Genomic DNA, 16310 nt, shown 5'->3' with positions numbered 1-16310 from the left:
TTAGAAGTTACATCAAAGCAACATGCAATATTAACTCATATGAGAAGGAAGAGGATGAAGAGGAACACTAGCAATAAAATAACACAGTTAAACATTGCTTATCTGATCAATGTTCTGCTCACTACACTGTATATTAGTTAATCAATTCAGCCCAAAAAAATTCTGTGAGCCAGATGATGCTATCATTCCATCTACCTTTTATGAAATCAAGGCACAGAGGTTAGGCAACTTCCTGAGTAACCATTACTGGAGAGGCCAGGAGAGATATTGATGCAACAGAAACTCAAAAGAATAAAATGCACTTGTTTAGTATATGATGAATCCAAGGGCGAAAAGGGGTGCTGAGAAGTCAGAGAGCAACTCTTATGTTCTCTGAAAGCCTTATGTGTCCTTGGAGCGGGTAAGGATGTTATTGAAGGGGAGATTTGGCTATTTATACAGAACTTTATTTCTGTTATTAATGAATTTCCATTTATTATTTCTTTAGGCTAAATTGTCCTCATGATTATTCCATTACAAGGTGCACAGATGCTACAAATGCTGGAGAAATCCTTGAGGAAGTACCTTCCTGAATCAATAAAGGTGACTTAGAAAATGCTAAGGGCAGCAAGGAGAAAGTGTATGCAAAAGAGCTTAATATTTATGTTTCACTATGTGTGTGCATGCATGTGTGGTGTGATTGATGTGTGTGGTGTGCATGCACACATGTGTGGTATGATTAATTTGTGAATATGCACATATGTGTGGTGTGATTGATGCGTGTAAATATTTATGCATGCATGGTGTGATTGATGTGTGTGTGTATGCATCCATGTGTGGTGTGATTGATATGTATGTGGTATGTATGCATACATGCATGGTATGACTGATGTGTGTATGCATGCATGTATGGTGTGATTAATGTGTGTGCATATACATGTGTATAGTACAATTGATGAAGATGGTGTGTATATGCATAGATAGAATATTTACATACCTGAACAGTCTCAAGGTTTATGTTCAGTGTCTTCCTTAATCACTCTGCGCCTTATATATTGAGATAGAATCTCTTGCTGAACTTGGAGCTCAGCAATTCAGCTGGTAAAGCTAAACAGGTTGTCTAGGAAATTTCCCTGTTTGTAACTTCAAAGCAATGGGATTACAAGTAGACTGTCAGACTTACTCAGATTTTTGTGCATATTGGGGTTAGAACTCTGAGCTCTAGTCATCACCCTTGTGTGGTGAATATTTTACCCACTAAGCAATCTCTCCAGACCCTATATATTATGTTGTGCAAATCTAGATCTCAAAAATTTCTTATTTAACTTATGTTTTTTTCAATATATTCTCCACTATATCTATGTCACTGATTAAGAATATGGAGATGCCCTACTAATCAGGAAATTCGAATCAAAAAAACCCTGAGATTCCACCTTATACCGATCAGACTGGCTAAGATCAAAAACTTAGGTGACAGCAGATGCTGGCAAGGATGTGCAGAAAGAGGAACACTCCTCCATTGTTGGTGAGATTTTGTAAGCTGGTACAACCACTCTGGAAATCAGTCTGACAGTTCTTCAGAAAATTGGACATAGTACTACCTCAAGACCCAGTTATTCCACTCCTGAGCATATACCCCAAAGATGCTCCAACATATAACAAGGACACATGCTCCACCATGTTCATAACAACCTTATTTATAATAGCCAGAAGCTAGAAAGAACCCAGATGTCTTCAACAGAGGAATAGATACAGAAAGTGTGGTATGTTTACACAATGGAGTACTACTCAGCTATTAGAAACAATGACTGTGAAATTCCTAGGCAAATGAATGGAACTAGAAGGTGAGGTAACCCAGTCACAAAACAACACACATGTTATGCACTCACTGATAAGTAAGTACTAGCCTTCCCACAGCTCTGAATACCCAAGAAACAATTCACAACCTTATGAAGCTCAAAAAGAAGGAAGGCCAGAATGTGGATGCCTCACTCCTTCTTAGAAGGGAGAATAAAAAATTTATGGTTGGAAATACTGGGAGAAATAGAGGAACAGAGACTGAAGAAAAGATCATTCAGAGACTGCCTTACCTGGGGATCCACACCATATGCAGTCACCAAACCCAGTCACTATATTGCTGATGCCAAGTGTTTACTTGAAAGAGCCAGATATGGATGCCTCCTTGGAGGCTCTGCAGGAGTCATGCAAATACAGTTGAGGATGCTTGCAGCTAACCAAAGATTTTCTGCTGCCTCTTCCCCAGCAACCCGGCCCCTTTCCGGGGGACTTCTGTTTCCTTCCTGGAGCCTTCGCTGGCTCTGTAGCCCCACACCCCAGCTGAAGCTTCCTGTGGCACCTTCCCAGTGTCACTCCCACCGCCTCCACAGTGCCTGTCCTTCCCAGGACCAGATGCCATTGAGCGTCCATGGTCACCACCTACAGGCCCGAGGCGCCCTGGAGCATGGGCTGAGGCGCTGCTGCCTCCTACATGCAGAGATGCGGCCCTGTAACGCTGATGGACAGTGGCTGGAGGCGGTTTTGGGAAACCCCTGGGGGCCAGGCGGCCCCAGGATCCCGCACACTCCTGCCTAGTCCAGCCTGGGCGAAGTGCAAGGTTGTGTGCTGCTTTACGCTTGGTGTGGTGGCAACCTGGGGTATGGACTGGGAACGGGAGGCTGAGCAGAGGGCCCTGGCCAAGGAATAGGAGCTGGAGGTTGACCATGGGAGGGTGAAGTGTGTGTGTAGGAAGTGGAGGAAAAGAAGTGGGAACAGGAACTTCAAGCAGCTACTGATGGTGTTTTAGCTGAAAAAAAAAAAAAAATATATATATATATATATATTGCTTGCTTTAGAGAAATTGGGGAAACTGAGGAAAGAATCTGCAGCAAGAAAAAGGGTCTGTCCTGCTTCAGCAGATGAGACTTTTGAGCATCATCTTCAGCGTCAGAGAAAGCTCATTAAAAAGCGCTCTGAACTTCATGAAGCTGAAGAGAGAGCCCTTAGAGTTATGCTAGTAGGAGAACAGGAGGAAGAGAGGAGAAGAGAACTAGAAAAGAAGCAGAGAAAAGAGAAACTTCTACTTCAGAAACTTAAAATCGAGTTTAAGTTATTCCGGGATCCAGATGGGTTCCCACTTGCCACTTCTTGCAGCCTTTCAGGCAGTATTCCCTCTAGGCTGAGTACTCCTTGCCTGCCACTCATTTAGATAAGGAATGATTGGGATCAGTACTTGGTACTGTCCGATCATCCTAGAGACAATTCCGTTCCCCACTGTTCCCCAGCAATGACATCTGGGCAACTGCCAGTCAGCTGCATTGAGATGCTCCAGGAGTGTGGTCCAGCAGTCAGACTCTGCCGCTCTAGATATTGGAGATGCTGTCCTCTCGTCTTCTGCACAGCTTAAACTCGATGCGGCATTGTTGTAACTGGAAAGCCTGCTTCTCTTGTTCTCTGCCCTGGGCAGGGGACCACTGGAGCCAGGAGAGTCATAAAGTTCTTCTGGAAAAGGTCTAGATGAACTGAGGATATTAGCATGGGCTGTGGCCTTGTCTCACTAAAATATGCCTTTGTTTTGAGGGGCTTGGTTCAGTGTGAGCTGCTCATTTGTTCCAAGTTTGTTTTATATTGGCGGGTAAGTACAGGCAGCACATGCAGTTACTCCTTGAAGACGTTCACTGAGTAGATTTAGCAGCCACTACCATTTTATTCTTATCTTCCCATACCAGCTGACCTACAGTTGTGTTTTCCCAGTCTTGCTGCAGAGTGGGAAGCCGCTACTGAGGATGATGGGGCAGTAGATGCCAGGATCACTGGTGGCTTAGAACTGTTGTCATGTGGAGAGCTTAGAAAACGTCAAGAGTTGCCAGAGCCAAGTTGGCATGTGCTCCGACAGACAGTGGCTGTTGTCCTCATTAAACTGCCAGTGCAGAAGTTCTGAGGGATCTCTAGTTGTAGGGGCCTCCAAGAATAGAAACTCATTTTCTTGAGGGACTGTAATCTCAGTCACATGCTAGGGGCTGGGTAGCTCAGGCTTCTAAAAACATTCATGTAGTAAAAGTGGAGAGAAGAGAAAATATGAATAATAAATTTGAATTTTGTATTCATTAATAAGTGCTAGTGTGCTTGGACATGATCAGTCATATAACATGTTTTTTTTTTTTTTTTTTGCTTCATTCTGGGTTTTGTTATTTTATTTCCTAAAAGCTGAATAAATACCATTTTTACTTTTTTGTTCAAAAACAACAAAAACAAACAAACAAAAAAGACAGAGTCAGATGTGATTGATAGTAATAGATGCGATAGTACAGGTATGATAGCACAGGTGTGATAGTAGAGATGTGATAGTACAGGTGTGATAGTACAGGTGTGCTAGTACAGGTGTGATAGCATAGGTGTGATAGTACAGGTGTGATAGTACAGGTGTGATAGCACAGGTGTGATAGTACAGATGTGATAGCATAGGTGTGATAGTACAGGTGTGATAGTACAGGTGTGATAGCACAGGTGTGATAGTACAGGTGTGATAGTACAGGTGTGATAGCACAGGTGTGATAGTACAGGTGTGATAGTAGAGATGTGATAGTACAGGTGTGATAGTACAGGTGTGATAGTACAGGTGTGATAGCACAGGTGTGATAGTACAGGTGTGATAGTACAGGTGTGATAGTACAGGTGTGATAGTACAGGTGTGATAGCATAGGTGTGATAGTACAGGTGTGATAGTACAGGTGTGATAGTACAGGTGTGATAGTACAGATGTAATGGATGGTACACACCCTTAATCCCAGCACTTTGGAGTCAAGAAATGGGTGGTTCTCTGAATTCAATGCCATAGTGAATTCCAGGCCAGTCATGATGCATAGTGAGACCCTAATTCCATAAAAAATGAATATGGAATAATCCATAAGTAATTTAACATAGTATGGTAGGCAAGGCTGCTTGGGAGACTGGTGCTTGCCTGCAAATTTGACAGTTTCAGTTTGATCTCCAGCTCTCATTCGGTGGAAGGAAAGAAGTAACTTCTAAGAGCTATCATCTGAGCCCCACAAATGTGCTGTGGCAGACACACATCTCAATAAATACATAAAAACATAACTAACTAACTAACTAAATACATACATACATACATACATACATACATACATACATAACTAAATAAAATGTAAGACTGAGAAGGGGCAGCTTCCCCCCCCATGTCTCATCAGCAGTGAGTTGCAGCACAGTCCTGTGCACACATGGACTTTACCCTCTGTTCTCTGAAGTTTTTCTGTTGCTTTTTCTCAAGATCCCCTCCTTAGCAACCCTTGATATTTCCTGGAGTTTTCTGAAGCAGTTAACTGAGAGTACCAATTAATGTTTAATTAGTTCATTTCAGAAGAATGCTTGCTATGTGAAATGTAAATCATATTGAGTGTATTTGAAGTTAGTAATGGGTCTGTTGCTCTGAACTTAATGTGTATCAACCTGTTTTGGAGTTGGCTCCTGGTTTTACCCCTAAACGCATTACAACTTACTAAAGATCCTAGAGTTGACCAACTGCAGTAGATAGATGAAGGGTTACATTTCTCTATTGGTGGATTCAGGTCATTTTTTAATGAAATGAAGCGTATGTGTGTATGTGTGTATTTGTATATGTGTGATGTATGTATATATGCATGTGTCTGTATATGTATGCATGTGTGTTTCTATGTGTGCAAGACAGTTCAAGTACATTTCATTTGTATATATGTTTCTGTTTGTGCTTATATATGTATATAAACATGCTCATGTTTGCTTTTGTGTGCATGCATGTATGTGCCTTAGAGAAAAAATATTTCCTACAAAATGCATCCATCTAACATAAGATAAGTGAATTAAACTCTCTCTTTCTCTTTTTAGCAGATTGGCCACTGCCTTTTTAAAAAGAAGAAAAATGATAGCATTCCTTTTTTTGTAGATTGCTTTAAAAATTTTTCTTTTTAAATTCTTTAATTTTTTTAGTCTAAATTTTATCCCCCTCTGGGTACACCCTCCAACTTTTCCACATCCCACATCCCCAGATTCCCTCCCCACCGTCTGCAAGAGGATGTCCCTACCCAACACGACCCTCACCCCACCAGACCTATCCACTCCCTGGGCCCCAAATACTCAAGAGTTAGGTGCATCTTCTGACTGAGTCCAGACCTGCCAGTCCTCTGCTGTATATGTGTTGGGGGCCTCAAATCAGCTGCTGTATGCTGCCTGGTTGGTGGCTCAGTGTCTGAGAGATGGTACGGGTCCAGATTAGTTGGCACTACTGGTCTTCCTATGGGGTGGCCCTCCTCCTCAACTTCTGCTTTTTCCTAATTCAACCACAGCTTCTGTCCATTAGTTGGGTGTAAATATCTGCACCTGACTCTTTTAGTTGCTTATGGAGCCTTTCAGAGGCCTGTCATAATAAGCTCCTGTTTGTAAGCACACCATAGCATCAGTAACAGTGTCAACCCTTGGAGCCTCCCCTTGAGCTGGATCTCAATTTAGGCTTGTCACTGAACTCCTTTTCCTCAGACTTTTCTCTTCATTTTTGTCCCTCCAATTCTTTCAGACAGAAACAGTTCTGAGTCAGTTTTTGACTGTGAGATGGCAACCTTATCACTCACTTGATGTTCTGTCTTTCTCCTGAAAGTGAACTCTACCAATTCTCTCCCCCCCACCATGGGGTATTTTATCTAATGTCCCCCCATTGAGTTCTGGGAGTCTCTCACATTCCAGGTCTCTGGTACATTCTGGAGGGTCCCCCCACCTTCTACCTCCTGAGCTTGCCTGTTTCTATTCTTTCTGCTGGCCCTCAGGGCTTTAGTCCTTCCTCCCCCCAATACCTAAGCATGTCTCCCTCTTCCCTTCCCTGTCCTCTTTCCCACCCAGGTCTCTCCTTCTCTTCCCAGCTCCTGTGATTGTTCTTGTCTTTTTACTAAGTGGGATTGAGGCATCCTCGCATCGGCCCTTCACCTTGTTAGCCTTCTTGAGTTATGTGGACTGTATCCTGGCTATTTTGTACTAATATCTACTAATTATTAAATACATACCATGCATGTCCTTTTGGTTCTGAGTTACCTCACTCAGAATGATAATTTCTAGTTCTATCCATTTGCCTGAAAAACTCACGATGTCCTCATTCTTAACAGCAGATTAGTATTCCATTGTGTAAATGAACCACATTTTCTGTATCCATTATTCTGTTGTGGGACATCTGGGTTGTTTCAAGATTCTGGCTGTCACAAATAAGACTGCTCTGAACATAGTGGAACACATGCCGCTGTGGCATAGTAGGGGCATCTTTTTGGTATATGCCCAGGAGTATATCTAGGTCTTCAGGTAGATGCATTTCCAATTTTCTGAGGAACCTCTAGATTGCTTTCCAGAGTGGTTTTAATACTTGGCAATCCTACCAGCCATGGGAGAGTGTTCCTTTATCTCCACATCCTCTCCAACATGTGCTGTCAGTTGGGCTTTTGATCTTAGCCATTCTGATTGGGATAAGGTAGAAGTGTACAGAGACAGGCATGTTGATCAATAGAATAAAATTGAACACCCAGAAATAAAACTACACACTTATGCACACTTCATCTTTGACAAAGAAGCCAAAAATATATAATAGAAAAAAGAAAGTATCTTCAATAAATGGTGGTCTAACTAGCAATCTGTACATAGAAAAATGAAAATAAACTCTCATTTGTCACCTTGTGCAAAGCTCAAGTCCAAGTGAATCAAGGACTTCAACATAAAACCAGATACACTCAATCTAATAGAAGAGAATGTGAAAAAAAGCCTTGAGCTCATTGGCACAGGGGGGAATTTCCTAGACAGAACTCCAATGGCTCAAGCTCTAAGATCAAGAATTGATAAATGGGACCTCATGAAACTTAAAAGCTCCTGTAAGGCAAAGATGTGGCCAAAAGGACAAAACAGCATCCTACAGATTGGGGAAAAGTTTTCACTAACCCCACATCCAACAGAGAAGTGATATCTAAAATATATGAAGAACTCAAAAGGCCAACCACCAAAAAACCAAACACCCAATCAAAAACAGGATATAGAAATAAACAGAGATTTCACAATAAAGAAATCTCGAATGGCTGAGATGCACTTAAAGAAATGCTCCAAGTTTTAAGTCATCAGGGTAATGGAAATCAAAATGACCCTGAGATTCTACCTTATACCCATCAGAATGGCTTTTGAAACTTTTCATTTACTAACAATAGACTAATGAGAGAACCAAACTTGTTAACATCCAAATAAATTTGTGTCAAATAAAACTAAACCCAAAGCTTCCTATTTTAGTAAAATTTACTGATACTAGCCAAGGCCTTCAATATACCTTGGCAAACCATAGGAGTCAAGAAATCTTCCAAAGAGAAAATAAATTATTTTGAAAATTATATTATTTGACATTCTATGGACAACTAACTTGAGCTATTTTTATGTTAAACAACTATTTTCAGAAATTGTGAAGGCTAAACACCTTTTAAAATGTTTTGTTCCATAAAATGTTAAAATGTAAGTTTCTCCATTCCTTATGTTAAAAGTGAATGTTAAACACTTTGAGACAACTGTTTGGGTGTTTCTTAGTGATCTTGTTGAGTTTATGGGGTGAGATAAGGTGGCTTTCTCAGCTTCTCAAATTTCATAAGAGAATGCTTAATTCTTTATTCACTTACTAGTCACATACACTTTTTCTTAATGAAAGTTTGAAATTTCCACAAAGAAAGTTGTTCTTAAAAATTGTCCATTTTATTTGTCTGAATAGTTTACCATATATGTTATGAAACACATTTCAAGACAAAATTTTCATCAATTGGAGTTGAAAAAATAGTGTGTGAGATTGTTTGGCCTGTATTCTTTCTTAGCTCCTTGTCATTACCAGCTGTCATCATGTCATAGGAATAACTTCTGTCCTGATCCTCTCAACAAACAAACATCTCACCTCCTTGCAGGTTTATGGGACTATCTATCATATGAACAATGGAAATCCATTCAACCTAAAAGCCCTAGTTGACAAGTGGCCTGATTTTAACACAGTAGTTGTCCGTCCTCAGGAACAGGTAAGGTGACAGGTATGGAACAAATACACTTTTATGGTCATTCATGTAAAATCTAACAAAACCTGTCCTATGTTATATTTAAGAATATATGTGCATGTAAATATGGATATGCACATATAATAAAAATTAATGAAAAGAAGAGGCCATGAATTTTAAAAAAGTAATATGGGAGAATTTGGAAGGGAGAAACCAAAGGAAACAATGTAATCATATTATAATCTCAAAAACAGAGTTTATTCCATAGAAGCCAAAAGTATAAGATTATAATGGTAGTGTCTCGAAACTGAGGTGCTACAAGAAATTGGGATAATACTCAAGAAAAATTACAAAATTACAGTTAATGAGAAAGAATAAGTTGAAGAGATCTATTTACAGCATTTTGACTAACTACATTTTAATCTGAAAATGGTAAGATAAAGATGTAAAGCTTTTAGACCAAAAGTTTTACAACTGCATAATTTAACTAGTTATTATATATGTATATGTGTTATTTGTGTGTGTGTGTGTGTGTGTGTGTGTGTGTGTGTGTGTGTGTGTGTGTACACAGAGATAGATAGTCATATATTCCACAATGGCATTTCAATTTATAGTAGACCAAATTTATGGCAATATTCCAAAAATACATTGCCTAAGATGAGGTAATAGCTTCATGGGTAAAGTGCTTCTTAAAAAAGCATGAGGGCCAGAGTTTGAGCCTCAGAACCCACTCAGAAATCCCACATGGGGGCTGTGTGTTTGTAACCCTAGTGTTAGAGAGACAAGACAGGTGGATCTATGGGCTCATTATCTTTGTAGCAGATATTGTTATTCTGGAATGTTCTAACCTAATTTGAATCTTTGAATCTTTGATCTCGATATCACAATTTAAATGCTTCAGAAATAGTAAGATCATACTAATAAAAGGAGCAATCTTTTATTACTTAAGATCATTACAATACAGAGCAGCAGATATGGCACAGTGCTTAGAAGCACTGGCTGTTTTAACAGAGAATCTGATTTTATTCTCAGCATATATATGGTGGCTCACAACAGGTATACCTACAGTCCTGGAAAATGCAATTCCATCTTCTATCCTCCTTTACAGTAAGCATGCATGAAGTGCATAGACACTCATGTAAGCAAAGCACCCATACACATAAAATAATAAAATAAAGTAAGCTTTAAATTTTAAAGTATAATGTGACCAACACTACAATAAAAAATAATAAACAATGTGTTATCTCTCCTTTCTCTGTGATAACAGGATATGAAAGATGACTTTGATTACTACACCAATACTTATCAAATCTACTCCAGAGACCCACAGAACTGTCAGGAGTTCCTAGAGTCTTCAGAAGTCATTAACTGGAAACAGCATTTGCAGATTCAAAGTATGAGCAATGGGAAATGGGATTATTACCTTCTGTGTCTTGTCTCACAAGGTTTCCATGCTTCCCCAAGAAGGAAATTACTGGGCAGGGTTCTTCAGAGGAACAGAACCTATAGAATGCACACACACACACACACACACACACACACACACATATAAAACAAAAGGACTTCTTAGCTTGGTTCACATGAAAGGGACTATGTAGGCCAATAATGGATTTCTGTACTTGAAGAGACAGAGAAATCATTACCCATCTGTAGGGCTAAGGGTACCATGTCTGCTCCATCACAGGTCACTCTGGGAGGCAGGGCATGGGAGTTGACTGGGCTTACCCCATGCTGTCCTCCATGCTGTCCTTCTGGCAGGTATCAGTCTTTAGGAGAGCCCAGGGACACCACTTGGGGTGGGAAAGCACAATTTGAGGCCCTGGACAGCCTGAGCTCTCCGTGGGGGTAGGGGGTCCTGGGGCCTTAAAGAAGGCAGGGGTCCTGGAGATCCCAGGCTCTTGGACATCCAGGTGCTGCTGGAAGCCAAGGAAAAGCTGAGAACGAAGTGGGAGCACACAGGCTGGATCTTGGTGGGAGATGGGGGGTCTCCAGCTGGTCCCGTAGGGAGAGTCTTTGGCTTCACTTCGGTGGGCATGGGTTTGGTTTGGTGGCAATTGTAGCTGAGAGCACAGAGATGCCTTCAACAGGAGATTAGATGGCAGCTCTATAGGTGAAGGCCTTTTTCATGTCTCCCCACAGCAGATCCCTATGAAAAGAGGCAGTCGTTTCTGAGGAACCACCAAACTGATTTCAGAGTGCTTGTACCAGCTTGCAATCCCACCAACAATGGAAGAGTGTTCCTCTTTCTCCACATCCATGCCAGCATCTGCTGTCATCTGAATTTTTGATCTTAGCCATTCTGACTGGTGTGAGGTAGAATCTCAGGGTTGTTTTGATTTGCATTTTCTTGATGACTAAGGATGTTGAACATTTCTTTAGGTGCTTCTCAGCCATTTGATATTTCTCAGTTGATAATTTTTTGTTTAGCTTTGTACCCTACTTTTTCATACAGTATTTGGTTCTCTGGAGTCTAACTTCTTAAATTCTTTGTATAAATTAGATATTAGCCCTCTGTCAGATATAGGATTGATGAAGATGTTTTCCCCAATCTGTTGGTTTCTGTTTTGTCCTATTGCCTTACAGCTTTGTAATTTTATGAGGTCCCATTTGTCAATTCTTAAAGTTAGAGCATATGCTATTGGTGTTCTGATCAGAAAAATTTCCCCTGTGCCTATCTATGTGTTTGATGCTCCTCCCCACTTTCTCTTCTATTAGTTTCAGTGTATCTGGTTTTATGTAGAGGCCCTTGATCCTGGTGATCCATCCCATATGCAGCCACCAAGCCCATTCACCATTGCTGATGCCAAGAAGTGCTTGCTGACAGGAGCCTTATATGGATGTCTCCTGAGAGGCTCTGCTAGAACCTCTGATACAGATGACAATGCTTGCAGCTAACCATCAGACTGAGCATGGCTACCCTAATGGAGGAGTTAGAGAAATAACTGGAGGTGCTTAAGGGATTTGCAACCCCACAGGAAGAATAACAATATCAATCAACCAGACCCCCACCCAGAGCTCCCAGGGACTAAACCACTGACCAAAGAGTGCACATGGAGAAACCCAAGGCTCCAGCCATATATGTAGCAGAGGACAGCATTGTCTGGTATCAATAGAAGGAGAAGCCCTTGGTCATGTGAAGGCTCATTACTTCAGTAAAGAGGAATGCCAGGTTTTGAGGTGGGAGTTGGTGAGTAGGAGTGGGAACATGCTCATAGAAGCAGGAGCAGAGGAGATGGGAGGGAGGGGAACCAAGACAGCTGATAACATTTGAAATGTAAATATGTAAAATATCCAATAAAATGAGGGGGGAGGGAGAAGAGGCAGTCCATGGTTTTAAGGCATTTATTGTCATGGAAGAAAATTGATGAGTAAAACCATACCCTCCTTCTCAGGGTGGGCCTGAGATTAAATACCATTTGCAGGGAGGAATGTCTGGGAAGGAAAGCTTATTGGCTAAACCCTCCAGCCTTTAGCTACCTCATTAAAATGGAGATCTCTCTTGAGCCTATGTAACCCCAGGTCACATCCTCTACATGTAGAGAAACTTGGGGTGTTGCCTTTATGTGACTGATGGTCACAAATCGATGGTGGTCTGCAGCTAGTGACAAGGGCTTGGTGTCTGGGAACAGGCAAAGAGCCCACTGTCCCCTCAGGCTCTCTGGGACTTCTAGCCTTAGCTCAACCAGGAACCAGGCTACCTTTCATGGTTCCACAGCTACCCAATTCACAAAGCTGCATACCTTGACAGTTGTAGATCAGTGCTGATAGATTGGAAGGCACTTTGTTCACTTTGAAAGGCTGCAGAGACCACGTCTGATGTCAACATGGGATAATAGCAACAAATGTAGAGAGTAGACATCGATTTTTTTCTGAGACCTCCCTTCATCTGGCTATTCATAAAGATGTGAACCACTTTGAGAACCAGTCTTTCTCCCTCAGTTAATACTCTTCCAGACTCTTCCAGAGGTATATCTTTTAGATGGATCTCAATTTCATTAAGTTGACAACTGAGGCAAACCACCACAATAATTTCTATTCCCAGAAATGGGTGGCATATTTTATAGATGTATGCATAGATGTATGCAGAATCCTTAGGAAAAGTAAGTGCAGCAGTGCAGCGTAACCTTTGGAATCCCATGTCAGTAGTGAAAGTGACAGCTGGTGGTGTCAACAGTAAACAGTACTGGCGATAAGCATGCTCTTAGAGTCAGTCTTCCTAAGTTGGTATTTATATTTTTCTCTCTATCTGATCCTTATGCTCTGTTCTCGCTGAGACTGTTTTTATATGTAAATATCAGAATAATAACAGTTCCAAAACACAAGAACAGGAAGAGCTTAGTGTAATGCTGAGTGTCCTGGTTGCCCTAATTGCCAACTTGATACTAGTCAGAGTCAGCTGGGAAGAGTTGCCTCATTTAGGTAATTGCCAAGGTCAGATTGGCTTTGTGAGCATGTCTTTAGGGCATTGTTTCAATTGTTAATTAATGAAGGAGTTCCTGGGCTACTATGGGTAGTACCATCCCTAGACAAGTGATCTTGCAGAGAATAAGAAACTAATTGAATGTGAGCATGTGAATGTGACAGAGAGTAATCCAGCAATCAGTTCTTCTGTGGTTCCTGCCTTGAGTTTCTGCCCTGACTTCCTGCAGTGATGGATTGTGACCTGGAAATATAAACCAAATAAACCCTTAAGGCTCAAATTCAATTTCACTATGGTGCTGTATAACAGCAACGGTGTGAAACTAAAACAGGGTTATAATAGGTCAGTTAATAGTTACTATAATAGAAAACTCATACTGAGGTAAAGCAGCAGTTTAGTTTGGGTATCTAGTCTATTTGTTCATATGCCATTAGTTGATTGGATGACTCTTGTTCCTTCACCATAGACTCATTCACTTGTCTAGATGTTGGTTTTGGCTGTCAGTCAGTGCCAGCCCTTTGCTGTGATGGTGACACAATGTATGTCCAGCCAACTAGCCTAGGCTAATTTAAATAAAGCTTGTCTTAAGGTAATAGAATTAAAAAGAGAAAGGCCAACATTCTGTTAACCCTCTTCTTGCATAAGTCTATTATTCCCATTGGTCATATGAGATATAGTAGGAGAATATGCCAGGAAGCAGATGCCAGAAATTATGGTTAAATTCTGAATCATTTCAATAATCTGTTGCATTAGGGGCATAACTCAGAAGATGATGACTACCATATTTTAAAACTCAACCTTTTTGATTTTTTCAAAACCACACAATTATGTAGATTTAAAAACTTCATTCCAGTCTTAGTCTGCTCAAAAATGACTATGAGTTAGCTTCTGTGTTTTAATTTTGTAAGATGGGGAGCTTTATATCAGCCATGAGTCTATATGGTCATTCTCACTGCATCAGCAACAGCCCTGCCACAATCAAGATGTTATCTTAAATCTTACCCTTCTACCCTATTAGAGAGCCCACTGAATGTACCAACCATTGTTTCTCTCCTTATCAGTTCACTGTATGTTTACTTATAACCCTATTTAGGTTCCCAGTCCAAGCTGAATAAGACTATACAAAATCTTGCAAGTATCCAGTCTCTCCAAGTCAAACGCTCAGAAAACATCCTTTTTGCAACATTGGAGACAATCAAGAAACTGTTCCCTTCTCACCTGGATACACAGAATTTATCACTAGGAAGTGGCAAGCCCAAGGCCATGTGAGTTTGACAAGACCTGCTGTCTATTTCCCACATCTTTCTCCTACAACCTCACTGCCTGGCCCTAATTTTATCTTTGATGCCCATGCTTCAGTAGATGACCCCGTTCATGCTCATGCAAACAACTATAATTAAATTCAGTTTCCCATGCTACACACATGAGATAAAATGAGAAAAACTTTTTGGAGTGATGGCTCAGTGATTATGAGCACTAACTGCTCTTCCTGAGGTTCTGAATTTAAATTCCAGCAACCACATGGTGGCTCACAACCATTTGTAATGAGATCTGATGCCCTCTTGTGGTGTGTCTGAAGACAGCTACAGTGTACTTATATATAATAAAAAATCTTTAAAAATAAAGAGTGTGTAAAACCAACATATGTCACACACATAAATATATACATATATACACAATATATATGGAATTATATATATGTATACGCGTATACATATGGAATTATTAAATAACAAACTTTTTAAAAGTTGCAATCATAATAGTGCCAGAAATATGGTTCAACAAGTAACAAATTTGATGGACAAGGTTGATCACCTGAGCTACTGAGTTCAATCCCTGGGACCAATATGGTGAAAGGAGAGAACCATATCCCACAAGTGCTCTGATCCCCAGTATGTGTATATCCATCCCCTCATACTCACCACCCCAATCATTAAAGAAGGGAAATGAAAAATTATGACTGCACTTGTTGCTTTTATTCCAAAATAACAGGGATAGGAAGGCACATACCCTTCTACTCACAGACTTGTTTGTTCTTCTTGGGCTCTCTATAGCAATCAAGACATCTTTAAGCTTTCAACCTTGGATGTCACCCATGCTGCATTGGTGGATAAATTCTGGCATTTTGGTGGCAATGAGAGGAGTCAGAAATTCATTGAACGCTGCATAAAGAACTTTCCAAGTTCCTGCGTCCTGGGGCCTGAGGGAACCCCTGCATCTTGGACTCTAATGGACCAAACTGGAGAAATGCGAATGGGAGGCACCATACCTCAGTACCGAGCCCAAGGTCTTGTCTCCTTTGTTGTCTATGCACAAGACCAGATTATGAAGAACCGTGGCTTTCCTGTTTATTCTCACACTGCCCAAAGTAATACTGCTATGCAAAAAATGAGTTACTCACTGCACCATCTCCCCATGCCCTGTGCCTGGAACCAATGGATGTGTGTACCTATGTGAAGCTAGACTTGAACACTAGTTGATGTTTGGTGGGCCCAGAGATGTAACTGGATGGTGGACAAAGAGTGGAGGTGACTGAAAAGATACAATAAATGTCAACTAGCTGCATAAAAGAGCTGCAGTCTGTGCTTTGGGGAAGCAATGTGAAAAGCCAACATGTCTACATAGCTACCTTTTGTAAGATTGCTCCTAGATTCCTCTTAAGTTCCTGAATTTGAAGCAGGCCCATGTCTTTTTATAGTGAACTCACAAAATTTAACTTCTTCATATTTCTAAGATTTATGTGACACTCCTTTATATCTGCACAAGACTCCCAATGGCTCCTCCTAGAAACCATAGTATGTCAGGAGCCATAATGGGGCAATATAATAACTAGCTGCTGGTCATCCTGAGATGGCTTGCCTTGGATTATTATATAA

The 16310-nt window shown here is 40.8% G+C and overlaps 2 protein-coding genes across 2 annotated transcripts; both read left to right on the top strand.

Annotated features, from left to right (window-relative positions):
- Positions 1-501: 501 nt before the first annotated feature.
- Positions 502-15891, top strand: LOC308416855 (glycine N-acyltransferase; the record flags this gene model as incomplete). The annotated part of the gene is made up of 5 exons (XM_080911949.1): positions 502-582; positions 8931-9038; positions 10282-10408; positions 14528-14699; positions 15489-15891. The coding sequence occupies 5 exons, from the start codon at positions 502-504 to the stop codon at positions 15889-15891; spliced, it is 891 nt and encodes a 296-aa protein (XP_080768075.1).
- Positions 812-3382, top strand: PDCD7 (programmed cell death 7; the record flags this gene model as incomplete). Its single annotated transcript, XM_080912052.1, is given in 9 exon segments — positions 812-838; positions 2304-2485; positions 2572-2680; positions 2684-2722; positions 2725-2786; positions 2788-3113; positions 3116-3150; positions 3154-3183; positions 3185-3382. Coding segments are annotated over 9 exon segments (1008 nt in total).
- Positions 15892-16310: the final 419 nt, after the last annotated feature.

Source organism: Micromys minutus (genome assembly GCF_963924665.1).
Source record: "Micromys minutus genome assembly, chromosome: 2".
Classification (NCBI taxonomy): domain Eukaryota; kingdom Metazoa; phylum Chordata; class Mammalia; order Rodentia; family Muridae; genus Micromys; species Micromys minutus.
Note: the sequence above shows the minus strand (reverse complement) of the source record. Positions and strands in the feature narration are given on the sequence as shown.